Source organism: Clinocottus analis, unplaced genomic scaffold (assembly GCF_023055335.1).
Source record: "Clinocottus analis isolate CAN_PGR_092001 unplaced genomic scaffold, fCliAna1.0.p SCAF_5, whole genome shotgun sequence".
Lineage (NCBI taxonomy): Eukaryota > Metazoa > Chordata > Actinopteri > Perciformes > Cottidae > Clinocottus > Clinocottus analis.
In genome coordinates this window covers 7,503,951-7,523,644 of record NW_027176207.1, presented here as the reverse complement: position 1 = coordinate 7,523,644, position 19,694 = coordinate 7,503,951, and the positions used below count along the sequence as shown (strand labels likewise).

The 19,694-nt window shown below is 40.7% G+C and overlaps 1 protein-coding gene across 2 annotated transcripts in view; it reads left to right on the top strand.

Moving 5' to 3' along the window:
- fgf11b (fibroblast growth factor 11b) overlaps window positions 1-18,599 on the top strand; it is a 38,316-nt gene extending 19,717 nt beyond the window's left edge. Inside the window, exons 2-5 of one of the 2 annotated variants that reach the window (XM_068600580.1) lie at window positions 1,164-1,274; window positions 2,955-3,058; window positions 11,395-11,509; window positions 11,610-18,599. In XM_068600580.1, the coding sequence (XP_068456681.1) occupies window positions 1,164-1,274; window positions 2,955-3,058; window positions 11,395-11,509; window positions 11,610-11,746 (467 nt within the window). In that variant the 3' untranslated portion in view covers window positions 11,747-18,599. Of the gene's footprint in view, window positions 1-1,163; window positions 1,275-2,954; window positions 3,059-11,310; window positions 11,510-11,609 lie in introns of both variants that reach the window. The other variant, XM_068600579.1, reaches the window with a different exon arrangement.
- Window positions 18,600-19,694: the final 1,095 nt, after the last annotated feature.

Here is a 19,694-nt window from a genome sequence, read left to right as displayed (position 1 = left end):
ACTCATGAAACATTCAATCTCTCTATTCATCCTCCGTCCTCTCCTCCACCACCCAGCCCCCCTGATTATGTATCTTTTATTTAGTGGGAGACCGACCAACTCTTTCACTTGACTTCATACTATGATGACCCCAGCTCTTCCTAAAAATACCACTGGTGCCTTACAGCTTATTTTATAATAATCAGTATCACTTGAATAACAAGCAGCTACAGAATTTACATGTATTGTATGTGATGCATTCCCAATGTTAGGTGAATGAATCCCAAAATGTACCTTGGGCAATTCATTAATTAACTAAGACATTGTTGTTATTGAATAGTGAAAGCCTAAACTCTCTATTTTTTGTTTACACTTTCTATCCTCCAGAGAAAATCTCAAACAAGAATTATACAATATAAATAGCTGTATTATTTTCCTTTGTAGGACTGCAAAGTGCTTTAAGTTTGGACAAGTATTCCTCTATTATGTTAATGATATCTGAGATCAATCATAATCTGTTCTGCCAGACATCTTCCCTCCTGGGAAGATTCCCTCAAGGCGTTACATTAATGCTCAATAGGTCTTTTACGGGACTTTATTTCTTGAGTGCTTTTTTATTCATATACTAGAATAAAGGTGGATACTGGTATTACACAAACCCATACTGACAATAGGAGTTCACAATTCTTCTGTGTAATGTTTTTAGACCAGTTTGACAGTGGTTGATGGCATGATATGGGCATAACACCACGCTGGGGACTACAGAAGGCTGCGCTCGGTAGGGTCCGCTTGCTAACATGGTCACAATGACAATGTTAACAATGTTATGCTTGTAATGGTAATGTCATCTATTCTGGAGCTAGTATTGGGAACATTTGAATTCTGACTTGATTATGGAACAAAACAAAAGACAGTGGATGACCAAATGTATTAGGATTTACCTCTGGAGACTATGGATTTGTGTTCAACATGCCAATGCAATCCATCCAGTGATTCAAAGTTGTATACAATAAATGTTGCCATGTTCTAACTTCAGATATTGCACAAAGTAAAACTCCTGGTGAAATATTTGACAAACCCTTTCCCTTTCCAGTTTCAGTAAACCAATGAATGTGGTTTCTGCTCTTAACCTCTGGCGGTGGCACCAGTCTAATACCGTGTTGTTTTCTTGTGCTGCCTGGCAGATCCACAGCTGAAAGGCATTGTGACTCGGCTATACAGCCAACATGGATACTACCTGCAGATGCAGCCCGACGGCACCATGGACAGCACAAGGGATGAAAGCAGTTCATTTTGTGAGTGTGTTTCTGTCTCTAGCCAACAGGTCTTTGCTTGTGCCTGTGTTGCTTCATCACAAACAAATTATTCACAGAGCTTTGGATAGAACGCATGTTTTAATCGTGACATATCTCATGTATGGAACAGCTCATAATCCCAATGCTGAATTTTACACACTGAACAAAACAGAACAGCAGCAGGTGTCACACTGTGATATAGGTCCCTGTGGCTCAAGAGTCAAAGCACAAGTTAGGATTTTGTCAGCTCATGTGTAAGTTTGTTCCAATTTGTACTGTTATTTTAATCTTTTAATGGGAAGGAACATTTTGTCAAACTGCTAAACTTTGGTAATATAATGGGCCGTTGCTCATATGCGGAAAGGCTTGACAAGCCATCTATACTGAGTTTCAAGACAGTGATTGAATCTGAAACATTGAAGTTTATAAATCACAAAAGCTCCTTCCTGAGTGCTTCCAAGTGACACACTGCCACCATTGAGATGATGTTAATGCTTATCCTGACCTTTTGTAATCTAATTATGGTTTTCAGATCAGAAACTATGCGGTGTTCTCTTCTTAGTATCTGGTCTTTGTATTTTCCTATTTTACATTCCAGACTTAGACACGGGCCCTTTTTCAGACTGTAATTTGAACAGGGCAGATTTTCAGAGACGTTTAATCAACCCAGATATTGTATCTATCCTCTGCTCTAAGTTCCATTTAGTGAGGCAGTGTAAAGCAAGGTGAAGGTGACGTAATGTTGTGTTTGTATAAACATAAACTCTGAGAAGTCACAGTAATTGGCCTTAAGAGAGATATTGCATCAGCAGTGATAGGGCAACTATTCAGCCTCAGACAATGAAGACCAAAAAGCAAACTCTGTTGTTACACACAGAGCTAAATCGGAAGTGTGAAATTACCTTCCATAGTGTTAAAATCAACACTATGCCAGTGTTTATAGAATCCACTCGGTTTCAGAGTTAAATTTACACTTTGGATAGTGTTAACATTTCAACTCTTTTATAGTGTTAAAATCTATCACTCACAGTGTTGTCTTATGACACATGCAAGTGTATTTTTCACAGTAAATTGTGTTAATATCCAACACTCACAGTGTTGTCCTATGACACATGAAAGTGTATTTTTTACACTACATTGTGTTAATATCCAACACTCACAGTGTTGTCTAATGACACATGAAAGTCTGAATACACAACAGGGATAAGAACTTAATTCAGGGTTTCACATTCATAAAGTTACACCGCTGAACTGCATGCTGGGTCGTCCTGTCAAACTCCATCGGACAGGATCTCACAGGATGTAAGTAAAAAAGAAAGATTGCGAAATAACCGTAGGCGTAGATAACTTAGTCAGGAGTGCATTGCGTTAACTCACCGAAACAACCCCGGCCCCAGAGCTTTTTCAGCACCCAGAAATGAGGTGACGAAGGGGGAGAGGCTTTTCAGAGTATTTCTAACACCACCTGATTTAACTCCGTAAATTAACACCAACACTAGGCGGCATCTTACTCAAGCTGTTGTTGAAATAACTCTGAAAGAGTCACTGGACTTTGACACTGCATATTTATCACTGTGGATTTTACTGTGCAGTACTACAGTTTGATTTTCACAATCGTTTTCTTTTTTCCTTTTCTGTCTTTGTCGTTCCATATCTCACACACTTTATTCCCCAATTCAGCACAGTTCAACTTAATTCCAGTGGGACTGCGGATTGTTGCAATACAGGGAGCAAAGACAGGATTATACCTTGCCATGAATAGTGAGGGATACCTCTATACCTCGGTAAGTATGCCCTTGTGGATTAAGATTGCTCTGGTTTTAGTTGGGTGGATGAACGGAGAGACAGAAAATGGAGAATAGTCTGATGAATTGAAGTAAATGGGAGCTGCATTTAACAACAGCAAAACAATATCAAAACACCCACTTACAAACTCGCACACAACCCTCGCAGTATAATCCAAGTCCCATTAATCCAGTTGTATGCTGAGTACTTCCCAAACACACGCATCTTCACTAGAACTCCCCGGCTCTCAAAAACACTTTGACCAGACAAGTTTGCATGAATGTCAGAAAAAAAATGTGAGACACAGAATGTATGTTTCCATCCACCTGTTTTTGTGCACATTTTCAATCAGAGCAAAATATTAATCATCAAAAACCTGAGGGGAAAATTAAAAACAAATCCTGAAATAAATCAATAAAGTAACACATTGCAAAGAAGTACAATTAAAATAGAAGTACAGAATACATGAAGCAATGCCTGAAGCATGACCTCAACGTCCACAAAAGCTTTCGCTTTTTTTCTCAATTTTTTGTCAAAGTTTGCAATACAATTGGACGGAAACCCGGCTATAGAAACACGTGGAGGGAAAGCCTTGGTTGTAGGCCTTAGGAGTATTGCATGAATATTCCAATTATTTTTTGGAAAGACGGGAAGGAGAAATGGAGAGTGGGTGTGAAACTACTGTTGGATAATCTGGGGTCTCTTGAGTACACAAACTGACAGATTTAGTCCAGGGCAGTTTGGAAAGTGGCAAGAATGCAAATTATGTTTATTTAGTTTTGTTGTTTGGATCAGTACTTTTGCACTTGTTAAATCTCCAAAAACTTTTACATTACTTTTTTCTCTGTGCCACTCACCTGTGATAGAGTGTTGGTATCAGAACTAGTTTTGTAGAATCCAGCCAATGCAGCAAAGCACCTCTTAGTATCATTGTAAGTCTGTCTAACAAAGTGTCAGCGTGGTATCCGTCAATTAGCCGTTAGAGCTTTTTACAGTAACGGTGGGAAATGAGTGTATTCAGCTACCTTACTACGAGAAAAGAGCTACAACTTACATTTAAGAGATATGCTGCTATTTTAGCAGAAGGCATTGTCTTTTAATTTTCTGAAGTAAGCTGCAAGCTGTAATTCTGGTGAAAACGCATGTGCACTTACTGTACAGTGCTAATCCCAGCATGCGTTCTGATCAGTGCTTTGGACAGCGCTAGAGACAGCTTTAAGGGACACAGTCTGATCAGCACCTTGGACAGCGCTTGCAACATTTCTCCAAGTTTAGCAAGATAAAATGGCCAAAACAATTAAGATCATGCAACACCATTAAATAGTTTAGCAAGGACGCGTTGAAGCCCATCTCGGCAGCTGGCAGAGCTGTTTACTCTGATCAGCAGCCTGGACAGTGCTCATACCGCTGCTTACATCACCATGACAAATATTGTTCAAATTGCAAAGTTATTGTGGGAAACGTATTATTTACTTGTCACATATCCAGTTCTGTATAGCAATTAAGTAATACACATGTTACTATAAATAGCAGTGACCAGGCTCAGAAATCAGGCCATTTTCACACCTCAAAAAAGATTGTATCACCAGACAGTCTTTATGGCCAAAATAATCTAGGGTAAAATATGTTGCATTGTTGGTAATATTATAAAAATGTTTGCCCTTGTTGACATTATGGCCTCATTTGATTGCTCATCTTAAAACACTCACAGATGATATACACATGCATGCTATATACATACTTCACATGACTACAAGAGGATAATACAAGAGCATGTTATTGGTGCAGAGTTTACTGGAGATAAATAAAAATGTCAGTACCCCTGTATAAATATGTTCCCTCTAGAGGTCATCTGTGTGTCAGTTCCAGCAGAGCCCCTGATTAAGCATGCATTAGACTTTGGTGTCCTGCCTCTGTGAGCAGGGAAGGGATGTCCTCAGCACCAGCTGCATTGCATCCCACGCTGACCTCTCACAGAGAATTTCCTCTCTCCCAAACAGACACATGCAGCTACATTGTCGGTATAAAGGCAGCACAGCAGAACAGCTGTCTTTTTGTGTAATTTCATGCATGTTTGATTTCATGACCGCATATTGTTGTGTATCCAATGTGCTAATTTGCTGCTTGCAGGAGCAAGTGCAGGTGGCATGATATGGCCCTTTATACACCTTCATGTGCTTTTACATGTAAAAGCATGCCAAGAGAGTGCGTGACACAGACATGAAATGTTTTCATTTACAATAAATAAGTTCATCACTGTCACTCACGAGGTGACTGATGCTCCCTTACAGCTTATTTTCTCATGTTCCTGCACAGACGGCCACTTCTGCTGCTTAATGGTGGCAATTATGGTTCTTCTTCAGAATAACTCACAGTTCTTCCTTAAATCCCCTTAAAATGTCCCCTGCGCACACGCGCGCCATGCACACACACACACACACACACACACACACACACACACACACACACACACACACACACACAGGTCAGGTTGTAGAGTTGGCTCTATAACAAGCAGACCAAGTCCACTGATGCCTTCTCTTACACATAAATCTCCACCTCACTACCTGTAGGTGACAACAGGAAATGGCTGATCCTGATATAAAAATAGAGCTCCGCTCATTCGTGCCCCATTTTATAATCTGTGTTCTGGAAAACTCTTCATAGACAGAGCGAGAAAGAGAGAAAGAGAGAAACAGGATTGTGTTAGGAGGCTGTCAAACTGAAGCAGTTTTTGTGCCAATCAAGATTTAGACATAAGCTTTGCATGTTATTGTAAATATTTGGTTCCTTCATGCAGGTGTTTGTGCACATTTTACATTTTGAACACAGTTGCTACTATCTACAGTCTAATTTTCTTGAATGAGATTATTATTGTTGTTATATGATCTCTGACATATGCAATAACCAAAACGGAACTAAATTAAACACATGACTACATTATTGCTTGCGATCTGTTTAATATACATTTTCTGTATTGCATTGTTCACCCACTCTGTGTAGCAGTGCTGCTGTGATTCAGGATCAAAGCACATTTGAGTGTTTGATGTCAAAAACATATTTGGGCGCACGAGTTAGTTTAAACAGAGAGGTTGGGAAAAATAGCCAGATTATCTTAACTCAGACGCTAAATACTCTTTAACCTCTCCTCAAAGCAGTGTACAAAACGTTGAGGTAGTAGCTCCTCTTTGTTTTTAGGAGGTATTTTCCGCTGTTTCCTTTTGGTTAAAATGATAAACTTTGCTGGTCGCAGGCCACATCAGCTGTTGCAAACTAACTAATGTCAATTCTGTAAGTACCTTGATGGTGGGGCAAACTTTTATCCTGCTGCCTGGTAAAAGCTTTACTTGCAGCCAGTATCACTGTTTGTGAGGGAAGACTGCCAACACCTCTGTACAATAACAGATTGATTATGTCTTCTCTGATCACGTGTCAAACTCAGGCGTCGCATTCTCCCAGTTGAACTCACTTATATCAGATCAGCAATTTAACTTTAGAATAATTTTGAACCATGAACCATCAGTGTATAGTTCAAGTAGGTTGTTAAAAATAAGGACTGTCCAATGATTTGAGTTGGCTCCAGCTGTTATTCCAGTGAGTCAGATGCATATATAATCAACATGTAAGTATCAGATCAGACTCACGATCAAGGGCCAAAACAACTTCATTGTGAGCAAGAATAAATGCAAACATGGAAATAAACGCAAGCTCTATGCAATGGATGGTTTTTAAAAGGTTTTTCACAGCGGTCACACTGTGAGAATTTGGTCACGGGGAGCTCTAAATTGACCGTCATGGACGTTTTGGATGAAACAAAGATTTCACCCCGGTTTTCTCACAGTTGTCCACTCTCACCTGGGAGAACACACAATCACACACTTCATACAGCCCTTTGATGCATTAAAGAGACACTTAAAGGACAACTGCATAATGAACACTATTGTTTGTGATCCGGATTGGCCTGTGATGTTGTGTGCGTGGGTGATAGAGAGAGTGAGAAAGAAAGACAGATAGGCACAGGAGGGGAATAGAGAGAGAGAGAGAGAGAGAGAGAGAGAGAGAGAGAGAGAGAGAGAGAGAGAGAGAGAGAGAGAGAGAGAGAGAGAGAGAGAGAGAGAGAGACCTATTGATGAAAAGCTGGGCCCTATGTCCTTTCTATTCTTTTCATGGAAGGATTACATTGAGATGCAGGACAACACCAGCAGAGAAATAGCATCACTTTTATCATAGGACAGGAGAAAATGTGGACATTAGAAAAAGTAGCAGAGAGCAAGAGAAAAAAGATGAAGTGCAGAAAAGCATTGGTAGAAGCATACATTTTGCCAGGCAGCAAATTAAGAGCCTAGTAAAAGCAAAAACTGCTCTTTCTGATTGTCTCATGATATAGGCATTCCTCTGAAAGGCGCTCTCTTTCCTAAACTTAAATGTAGTTCTTGTGTTATGTTGATGATACAACATCTGCGATTGTTTTTTGTGTCCTATCTTACCCAGACAATTCAAAGCAAGGTGATAAAGGCAGCCGCCGTTCACCTCTGTCACTGAGGGTCAAAGAGGGAAAGTCATCCAAAATTCCTCTCTCGGCAACATTATATTGACAGGCGCCTTTTATCTGTCAGTCAATACAGCAGAGGCACGAGTCCCTGCACATTATTTTCCACTCTGCTCTCGCCACACAGGCCTCAATGGGCGATCATAACGCATTATAGACAGACTATACATGTGTTTCGCCAGACAGTATTAACTGCCGGTCTCATCCTCTTTATAGCCGTCTTATAAAGCACGTCTATGGGCTATTGACTTATGTAACGTGGCATGACAGAGTGTATCTACATGTTGTGTGACAACAACATCAGCAACATGCCCTGCTGGTGGTGTTCTGCATTGCATACACTCACTCACACACACAAACACACAGACACACACAAACACACACACACACACACACACACACACACACACACACACACACACACACACACACACACACACACACACACACACACACACACACACACACACACACAGATTATGTGCATGAGGATGGTTGTGAATGAGCTTTACATTTCATGTGAGTGGGTTGCTGCAGAAGTGATGCAGTTATATGGAAAAACTGTGGGATTACTGCAGCTGGGCAGATTTCACAGCTTCCTGTAGATTACAGTGAGAGCTGATGGGACAGTCAATAGATGCAGCCTATATGACACTGTGACCCCTGCTGTCTAAATAAGGGACTGCACATCAGAAATGCATATTTTGAATTCCAGAAGTAGGTATTAGTTCTGATTTCACGCTTGTGTATGTGCAATGAAATGAAAGTAAACAAGACATCACGTATTGTTCATAGATCTTTACCTTTTTAGTCATAACTTCCCTGTTCTTTTACTTAAATGCAGGAAAAGACTCAAATCGGATTGAAGGTAATCTGCCCTTTGAGTGCGTATTATTAGTACTTCACTGTCCTTATTTGGTGGTGAGTGCAATCCCAGTGTTTGGTGGCATGGAGAGTTAAGCTTCCTGAAGCAGGTAGAATAGATGTAATCAGACACGAAGGATGAGGAAGGAGGTGGTGTGTGTGTGGGCGGGGGGGTCGAGGCACTGCTCTGCATCATAAAAAGGTTCTTCCCATCTTGGGGATTCTCATCACGGATGCTACATATTACCTTTCTCATCTGCTTTCCTTTAAATTCATTTTTGGCTCAAGACGCATTGGAAGGAAAGCTACCCAAGTCTCTCAATGGGTTGCAGTAAAAGCAAGAGGGTTTTTATTTCATTTCTAGTCCAAGCCATTAAGATGGAAATATTCCCCCATCACTCCTAAAAATGTGAAGCCCTCAACACGTCCCCAACAATGATTCATTTGCGCAGGTATATCCGTTTCTTTGAGTGATGTCTTCAGTCGGTAACCCCCGGGTGGTCTCGGTAGTTCTGCTGAGCTCTGGAGGTTGCCACAAGGTGAGCTTCAGAGATGGAGAAAATTACAGCAACATATTTGTATTCGTTAGGGACAGGTATATTAGCCCTATAGGTGTTTGTGGAAAAATCACTACAGAAAGGTCTGTCTTTGGATCTTCAGGACAATTGTTCTTCTTGTCTGCTTTCTTAGTGACCTTTTTTATTTTACCAGACCTTTGGAGACTACTTAAATAAAAAACAGAAGATGTGGGTTCTATCATTAGGCTTATTTAAATTAATTTAATTTAATTTAAGTAATTATAGGATGACTTGGGAGGGGGGTTATCACTGATGCTATCCCGCAGGTTGAGCTGAAGGGTATTTTCTTGGGACATTCAGTGTCACATCATGATATGCTAAAGCCCTTGTCAGCCCAGCCTGGGTCCGGGGGGAGATGCAAAGAAGCGGGTCTCTCTCTTCTTAATCTCCTTTATTACCATGCATACCCCTCCGTCCTCTCCCAACTTTTGCTCTCTTTTTTGTCTCCCCTACCTTTCCCCTTCTGTCTCGTGCACTTCCCACCCTTCTTGCTCTCTGGCCTGATTAATAATGAATGAAGCAGATCATCTATCGATCCCATCCTCTTTGTGTTAGCACAGCAGAAGATATTCAACCTGTCAGAGGATCTTAAAATAGCTATGCGATGTGGGAGAGTTGGTCGCGTTAAGGGTAGGGGTTTGTGTTTTATGGTGGAGCACAGCGCGAGTGGACGAAGAAAGGGCACAAAGATCTGAATTGCCTTCTCAGCTAAACACCGACACCAATGTGTGAAGGAGAAAGGCGATGATCTGTGATAAGGCTGACATTGGAGGTCCCCTTTTACCTTCTCAATCTAGCTTTGGCTCTTAGTTAAAGCCCGTATGCCAAGTTGTGATCCGTTGGCCCTTTTCTGTCATCCCAAGTCTCACAGAAATTCTCCACTCAGCCATTTCTGCCAGGCTGCTCTCACTTAATCAATCCAGCAGATTGGCTTTGCTCTCTGACAGGAGAAGGACCCTGTCAAGACCCTGATGGAGACTAAGAGAGATGTATATCTGTCTCTATTGGTTAATATCACCAGTCAACTTTATGCAGGGTTCTCTTGTCCTCATGTTGAGGACGGAGAGGGAGGACATGTGCTGGAACATGATCATTTACAATGACTGGCTCTACTGTTGGATTTGATACAAATTTTGCTAATTTGATTTTGTAATTCATAGTTCATTCAGATTCAGTGTCTCTGACAATTTACAGCACAAATGGATAATTATCTTTTGGGAGAATGAAGGGAAATTAATCTCACTATTGTTTCTTCATACCCAGAGTCTGAACAATAGTGGTTCTCAATAGTTTTGGTTTGTGACCACTTAAAATATAACCCATAATTTACTTAGATGTCTATGAGTTGTAAGCAGTTCATTCAGATGAAGACCCTGTATTTGAACCAAAATGAAAAACAATTCATGTTTAATAAAGTCAATTAGTGTTGAAAGGATTCGTCAAATAGTCAACATCTGGAACAACTTAATTGAATAAATTGGCTACATTTAAGTCTGTTATTTTATGCGTCTGTCCTCTTCTTAATCTCAGACAGTGTCATTTGAATAATTGTTTGAGCTATACTTGCTCACAAAACTGTAACGCCCACTCTTCAGTTCTAACTCTGGTAAAGATTGCTTGCTCCTGTCGCCGCTGGCCCAACCGTCGCCATGTTGAGATCAATGCAGAGGCAATATAAAACTTAAACTATGAACAGTCAATGTGGATACGCATACTGCAGAAAGACTGATTAAAAAAATAATTTTTTTGTGGAGGATTTCGTTCATGAACACTATGATGGTGATTATACATTATACTTTTAAATTTGGGATGCCTTTGACGTAGTCTCTGCAAGTTGAATTACTAATTTGTATATGCAGTATGTAACATGTGTGTATAGACTCACTTAATTTTGGTGTAGGTGTTTCAGTGCTTTTGATCTTCTCTGCTCTTGTCCTTTGGGAATGTGTTATGTTTAGTGGAGATGTTAGTGCTATTTCTACATGTATGGAATGCATACTTATCTTGCTGTTCCCAGAGGACCAGGACATACATGCTTTTAAAGAAACAAGAAGTCCAGATTTAATTCGATCCATGCCATCCCCTCAGGAAACAGTCACCTCTTGTATGTTGTTTTTTCAAGTGAGCGCTCACATGTGTTGTATTTCATGTTCAAAGGCTCGAGAGAACATGTTTTACAGTTTTATATCCTTTTTTCTTCTCTTTCTTTATATCCTCATATGAATGCACCTCTCACCCCCTTTTCCATATTTTATTTCAGGAGCACTTCACTCCGGAGTGTAAGTTCAAGGAGAGTGTGTTTGAGAACTACTACGTTACATACTCCTCCATGCTCTATCGCCAGACCCAGTCTGGCCGCTCCTGGTATATCGGTATCAACCGTGATGGCCAGGTCATGAAGGGCAACCGGGTAAAGAAGACCAAAGGAGCAGCACACTTCCTGCCGAAAGTTATAGAGGGTTTGTGTCCTTTGAGTCACTTTCAAATGATTTAACCCAGTTTCTTATTATTAATCACCTCGTTTTTTATTAACCAACAGCTTCTGTCTTTGTCTCACAGTTGCGATGTATAAGGAGCCGTCGCTACACGAGCTTGCTGCCGAACCGGTGAGTCCTCCTCGGAAGACAGTGAAGACATCAGATTCGCCGTCCCTGAAGAACGGACGGAAAGAAGCTCCCAAGGCTGATGCTTCATAGCACAGGAGACTGAGGGTGGGACAAAGGGCAGCAGTGACACTGGGAATACAGTCGCCCATTATGCACTGAGGGTGGCTGAGGGAATGGCACCTCGCTGGCCACCACATTCCAGAAGTGCACTACGAGATGCTGAGAGATAATGAGTCAGAGGTCAATTAGCAGCCAAGAAGGCCTGAGAGAGGAGTCCCTCCCTCACCCGTGAGCCAGAACTACGACCACCTCCCGCCTCCTCACTGTTTGTCTCTTTCTCTGTCCCTCTGTGACTTCCTAATGCACAGTCTCCTTCATTTCTCTGTCATCCTTAAGCTTCTTTGTCCCACCGACAATTCCATCTTCTCTCACAACGGTCTGCTCTATTGTACTGTATATTCACCACTCACGCATTTCCAGCGCTGACTCGGCACCATAATCCTCACCCCTGGGCCCCTCTTGAGCCCTAAAGTTGGTGACAGTGTGGCTCCGCCAGCTTTCCACCCACCATCTGCCGTACAGCTAAGCTAATCACTGAGGTCAACTAAAGCTCAATGTGAGATGAAATGGCTCAAAGAGGAAAGATATCTGCAGGGATCCTGGGTCAGGTCAGGTCAGCTGAGCAAAATGAGGGTATGAAAAAGCTATAGATATAGTTAAAGAGTTTATGACATTGCAACTGAGAGAAAATATAGTTATTTATTTTTTCTTTTTCGTTTGTTTAAATATATTAGAACACTCCTGTGATAGATTTTCACATTTCTGATGGCCCGGATGGAAATGGACAAAGATACGGAAACTCTGTTTATAAAAGATGATAAGATGATACTGATGCTCAAAAGATAGCATGGCAGATTTCAGAATTACAGAAGACATGTATGAACCTCACAAGAGAGGCACTGCTTGAATAAGTGTCATATCAAAACTAAAATATGATTTATATAAAATACTATTCTCCCTGGGAAGATGAGCCATAAAATAGAGCATATAGTTATATAGTTTTCCTCCAGACTCTTAAACACCTGAGCAATATTGTACCAAGAAGCCAGAAGATTAATCTCAGTGTGTGTATGTGTGTGTGAATGAGTGAGAGTGTAAGCGTCACCTCCCTTCCAGCCTCTCTTCTCGACCAGGTGACTGCCTATTATTGCTTTGTAACAATAATATAAAAATGGCATTTAACAACTGGGTCATGTTTTAAATCCATGGTGGATCTAAACTTGGCCACCTGAAAAAAAGGAGCCGTAGTGTATCCTTCACTCAGCATCTGCTGTCAGCATAAAGCCAGGTTTGAAGCCAAACATCAAAGCCAGAGGAGCCTCTGAGCTGGAGCACTTGTTATTCTGAGGATGTCTGGCAGCTTATCCACTCACTAGCTTTATCAAATCACCTTGGAAGAATCGCCCCTCAAAAATGTAGTTGTCTGAGTGAATGTTTCGGTTTGATTGTGTTTTTGCCCTGTGTGTCTGTTGGTGTGTACGTGTGTGTGTTTGTGTGTAAGTGTGTGTGTGTGTGTGTGTGTGTGTGTGTGTGTGTGTGTGTGTGTGTGTGTGTGTGTGTGAGTGTGTGTGTGTGTGTGTGTGTGTGTGTGTGTGTGTGTGTGTGTGTGTGTGTGTGTGTGTGTCTTCTGCAATATGGATGCACTGTGTGCAAATGGCAGCCAGTGCAGAGGATAGATACAGAGATATTGTGGGTAACCTCTACCGTGTCCTTGAGACGGGGCACGACATTGTGTCTTTGAGTTCTGTGAATCTGTGATAGCCTTAGGGACATCCGTCTGGTGAACCTTTTCTCCTGACTTGAGAGAAATGTGTAAATTTCTAAAACAGCAGAGAAGAGGATCTCTGGGCCACCTCATGAGATCCAAACACACATACGTTACTTTGATACGGGAATTGATCTAATATTTTCATACATTTTTATCAACTCATGTATTAGTTTGCATTGGGTCTCCCAATCCGATACAATTCTCGAAAAACATGCAATGATCATAGAAGTTGAGGTTTCTAAATGGGAGCTGTCAGGGTCTTAGCTTGTAATGACACTTGCTGCTGTTGGGTACTGTTGGCTCTGGTCCCAGTGACAGTAAAAGAAATGTCACCACCATGTTCAGTCAACATGAATTTGCATGGATACAACCACCGAACACAGACGTATCCATAATGTCAAGAAGAGCAACACTGGGAGATGTGGAAGGCAAATTGTAAAACAAAAAATTAAAAAGCTCATTATATTCTTGCTAACAATCACAGATAATCTCTAGGAGGTTCAATGCATTGAGATGGGGTCCAAGTTTAATGGTAACCTCATGTGAAGAGGGGGTACAGAATGTGAAACAGGGCTTTGAGAATGTGCTGTACTGAGGGCGAGAGTAAGTTGAAAACAGTGTGTTGAATTGTAAAGAGGTCGGCGCACGGAGGCAGTTATTTAGAAAGAGTAAAGGAATAGCAGGTGTATTCTTGAGGAATGTTGATAAAGAATTTCTGCGGTAAAGTAAATGAGATTCTTGGCAGGGTTTTATGCGGCATGTGGATATGATAATTAATGTAAGACAAAGAGGCATGTAAGGCACTGTGAGCTATTTATGACAAGGGGTCTATGGAGGAAATTAGTTGGAGAGCTTTGCATTTTTTCATTAAGTCTTTAATTTTCTGGGCTTTTCCAGGAGGAATATCATTCAGCACAAATTTGGATATTGTGTCATTGTAGCAGATTTAGCATTGTAGACCTACAAATCTCTATTTTTGACAAGCCAGTGCTCCCTCTCCCTGGTGAATTTGGTACAGCCTGGAATGGTTTATAACTGTGCATCGCTAACTACTGTATGATATCAAAGTGTGTGCACAGCATGCAGTATACAATGCTTTAGGCTTATTTTAGCCGTCACTACTCATACAGTTTTCAATGTTTGCGTATTTCATCTGGGAGCTTCTTCATGCTAGATCACATTTCAAAGTCAAGCATGAGTCTCCTCTATAAAATTAAAGTATTTGAGGGCGCAAAGCAATGAGGGAGTGACAGGAAGGGAATATTGCATGCCAAAATTAGACCTTTTTTCCTCTTGGTTAACATAGGGCTGCATCTTATAATTACTTTTTTTTATCAATTCATCTGTTTATAATTTCCTTGGTTACTCAGTCTGTATCATAAATGTCACAAGATGGTAATAAATGCCTGTTATACTTTCCCGCACCCCAGATGGGCATCTTTAAATGTGTTATTTAGTCAGGTTCTGTAGATATTAAGTATATAAATGATATAAAACCGAAAAGTTAAATCATCCCTTTTCTGAAACCTGCAATCAGCATGTTGGGTTAACATTTGTGATTGAAAGATAGTGAAAAAGAGTTAAGTTTTAAAATAGTTGCCAATTAATGTTCTATTGACTTATGGACTAATTGTTGCAGCTCTAGTTTACATAACCGAGGATGGAAAGTAAGTAAACTTCCAGGTTTTACGCTTACTATAATTTAAACTTTTGCTTCATCACATCAGAGAGATCCAAATCCTCCATAGATTTCTTTCGCAAAAAAGCGGCTAGTGCTTGTCGTTGTTGACTGAAAAAGGCCACAGGAAGTTGTGTGATGGTGAAGCTGCATGAAGACAGGAAAAGAGAATGTTACGCAAGCAGCTTAAGAGAAGAATGAAAGTTAAGTGAAGAATGAAGTAGAAAGTAGAACTTGAAGATCTAACAGGAACAGGAGGTTTTTGCAATGAATGTGAAGTAATCTTAGTGCAGTGAAGGTAATAGAAAGTAGAACTTTCATGCAGCCTTTGAGTGAAACTCGCTCTGCTCTTGAATGTAAAAGTTACTTGAGAAAATGTTCACATGAGGTAGAAAGCCAAAGCAAGCTGGATGTTGTGTAGTTTGAAAGACGTCAGAAAGTGATATGTGAATATGTGTTTACCTTGAAAAGCTAGCAGCAAGATGTTGTCGTGAAAATAGAAAAAACACAAATGTGGTTTATGAGCCCACGCATGAGTCAAGTTAAAGACGTAATCCCTTTCCTACACGCCTCTCTCTAACCACAGCCTCCAGAAGCTACAGCTCATTCACTTTCTTTGCAACACTATTGTCTGTTTAGGTGTATACTAACGGTGTGTGTGTGTGTGTGTGTGTGTGTGTGTGTGTGTGTGTGTGTGTGTGTGTGCGTGCGTGCGTGTGTGCGTGCGTGCGTGTGTGTGTGCATCTATGATGAAGAGTAAGATAAGACAAGACAGAGAGGCAAGGAGAAAAGGAAAGGGCAGGAGATTGAAACAATGATCGATAGACTCAATAAAACACAAACGAGAGAACAGCCACCCTGCGATGGGTGCAAAAAATTTCCCCAAGGTCTGCCAGAGACAGCAAAATCCATTTGCTCATAATGAACTCAGTGGGCTGTTGTTTGATTTCTAACTGTAAACTCAACAAAGAGTCCAGTTGGGTGATAACAGAAGGTTGTTTTTTTTCTCCACTGAGAGACAGTGTCCTCTTGTTTGAGGATCACCAGCCATTATCTCCTTTGAGACTCGTATCTGAAGGTCGAGTCAGGAGGAAGTCTTTAGAGAGCGGAAGGAACGTTGCACCTTTCAAGCACTGGAAATTGATTGAAGCGTTCAAAAGTTAGAAGGTTACTAGATCATTACAAACAAACAGGGAACCTCCTAACTTTATCAGAGTTAGTGGAAATAACAGGCAATAAGGATATTAAACCGCACAGAACTCATCACCCGTCTGATTTGAACTATATTAAATAGAACCGAAAAGGCATTTTAATCACACCGAATACAGCATCGCAATACTGTACGTACGCTTTTGACATAGATTAATGTGCACAACATGAGACCATTCCAAGCCTTTTAATTTATTACTTTTTTTAAAAAACTTTTTTTACTCGCGGCAAAAATGTAGAAAACTTCAAATGATCCTCTGGTCCTTTTGTGAATAACCCCAAACTATTCTCACACAGTAGCTCGTCACTGTCCAAAATCACAGTTCATTCCAACGTTGTATTCTAATATTGTACGACTGCAGTTATTTACAGTCGGTGTCGGCCCCAAATACTGCTGCCAGCGTGCTCCAACCATGATTGCATACTGAAATGTTCATCATGCAAAATTGTCCAATTATAGAGAGAATATGTGTATAAGTGGCTCCCTCTAATGGAAGCACTCGGTTGCTCAAACTTAACACTGTTAATAAGCACTGTATGGGTTCGAGGCATACTTTCTAAAACATCAATCCAATCACACTCAAAGCTGCTTTACTGTGCTGAGATACGATGCCCACATTTTCCCACAATCTATGTTGAGGTTCTGTTGTTAACATCATGCTGTATTGTTAACTATCATAATGGATTCCTGATGTGGTTTATGTATAATGCCTTGTTATGCTTTTATTGCGACACTTCCAAATATGACAGATCCTTACACTTGATTGGTGCTCTCCTATTGGATCATTTTATTTATTAAAAGTAAATGTCACTGCTAGTCACGGATGATACGGGATAGTATTCCAGACCGAGAAATTGTATTAAGTGAATACATAACACTCTGTTTAGCAATATGAAATACAGTTTTCTATTTCTTCTTCTGCAAAAACCTTGCAAAACTCAAGTGGGATTAGAAATTATGGATTTTTGTATTCGTTTTTTGCAAATGAGTAACCAAAACCCCATGAAAAAAAGATAAATCAGTCCTCAAATTAGAGTGTGGAATGGGTGTGTGCCGCACTCACTGTTCCAAAGTATTCAACATTGAAAGCATGATACTTTCCTAATTAAATAAGATCTCGATAGCTATACGATGCAGCAGCATGCTTCCAGACAACAAAACCTGTCCGGATGGGACTAAATATACGGAATGCTGCCAGTTTACATGTATGTTATGTCAATAATACAATTAGTATATAACTGATGTACTATGTCAGGTCTATTCTTTTCAGAAATGTATTTAAATAATCGGTGTTGAGGTTATGTTTTATTGTCTTTCAGTTGTTCTACCTTGTCATGTTTTGTTTCTAATGCAAACTCCTTAAGAATTGTTGTTGCTGTCCAAATGTTGCTCCCTATTTGGTGTGTTTTTGTCTTTGGTCGGCACTGTTTTATCCGCACTGGTGTGCCCCCCTCCCCCTCCCCTCTGAGTGAACTGAACCCAAACTGAACCCCACTGTGCGACTGAGTTGTGTGTTTGTGAAAGATGCAATGTATTCAAGTGAAAACAGCAGGATTACAACCTTAAGCCAATATGAGTCCTGTCACACACAGCAATGACCCTGGTGGTCTCAGAGTTACGGTCACGCAAGTCTTCCAGGAAGTTCCCCCCAACCTCTATCTCCTTCTCTAATGGACTCTTGTTTCAACTCCAATCTTCTTACTTGTCTTCCATATTTAAAAAAAAGAATGAAAAAAAGAAGAAAAAGAACTACAAAAAAAAGAAGCCATAAATAAAAATGGGCCTTGGCACTGATGAGCCACAGAGAGGAGGCCTGGATCCTCAGGCACCTCCCGAGTGTCAGCAGGGATTCAGACACATGATGGATTCCTCACAACAAGAGCTAAAGCAAGTGGCTCGGAACGTACTGGCTTTTTTTGACCACTTCGAGGAAGCAGCGAACAGGAATGAAGACCAGCAATATGCAATGAGAACTACCAGCCTGCACTCAAGGAAGGGAAATAAATCCAACAGGCTAACAAACTACAATCAGGATTTGCAGGCGACAAATAACCGCTAATTGACAAGGGAATCTTTTTGCAAAGCATGCATACGTCACTGATCTCCAGCTCGCTCATAAGGGACGACTCCCTCTCAGTATCTACAGAAACAAGCCCTCAATTCACCCTCTCTCCATGTTTGCCATCAGACCTGTGTACATTTATACAATAGCTCCTACATGAATTGAAAGGAGACGTCTTATTCTTGAATATTATTCAATAAAATAACAATATATTTGTATGATTGTAAGCACTGCAGTGCCCTCTGATGTTTTCTTGTCTTCCTCCCCTCCCCTCCAGTTCCTTTAAAGTAGTGTCCTCATAGGTTGGTGGCTCCCCAGACCCCAGTGCAGCAGGCAATTGTATTGTAACAATACAATAAAACCAAGTCACTTCATAAATGCAGTATCTATTGTACCAATTGTGTGCAATGTAAGCCTGAGAATGGCCTGCTATTAAACCTGCTCAAAACCATAGCTGATACACACAAACTTCAAATTTTTATTAAAAGTTGGATATACGAGTGGAGGTTGTGATCTACCACAGACTAAGACTACAGAGACCTTGCCCTGGCCGCCTGCAATCGTTAAAAATAAACCATGTGTCGACATCTAGATGCCTGATTCAAAAGCACATACAATAGTATGAGAGTCCTGCATTATTTATTTGCAAACTTTGACTCAAAAACACCTGTGCATGTGTATCAGATTTCAGTTGCAAAGGAGGATCAAAGGAAGCAGAGAAAACTTGATTTGAGCACATTAGTGAGTTAAAAAAAACATAAATTAAGAAGAAGTGTTTACCGTCCAAACCAACCACCTCCGTCAAACCTGATTCACAAGCCTCGGCATGTTCAAATCTGCACTTCAAACTGTCAGTTATTTGCAACGCGTTGGCCCATACAACCTGTTGCACGCTAATAAAAGCAGCTCCAAACATTAGCGTCAGGAAGAAGAGCATGCTTTCACATCTGACACCAGGTGCTTCTCTCTTCACTGTTTTTGTGTGGAAGTATCCGCCACACTACATCCCGAATATGCGCCCACAGTGATGAGCTGACTATATGTCCAGCTGGCTGGTTTCACAGGACGGTTGATTCCTTCTTTAGGGTTAATGTTGTCCAAAAATCGTGTCACTATGTGAGGCCCTTGAACGTTACATCTCACCAACAGCAGCTCATCATTAGTCCCTGTGTAATTCTGTATTGCCTTTCCAGCAATTTGGGTTTGATTCTGCAGCTGTAATCTGAAGATTAAAACATATGCATCTGGCAGTGCCACCCA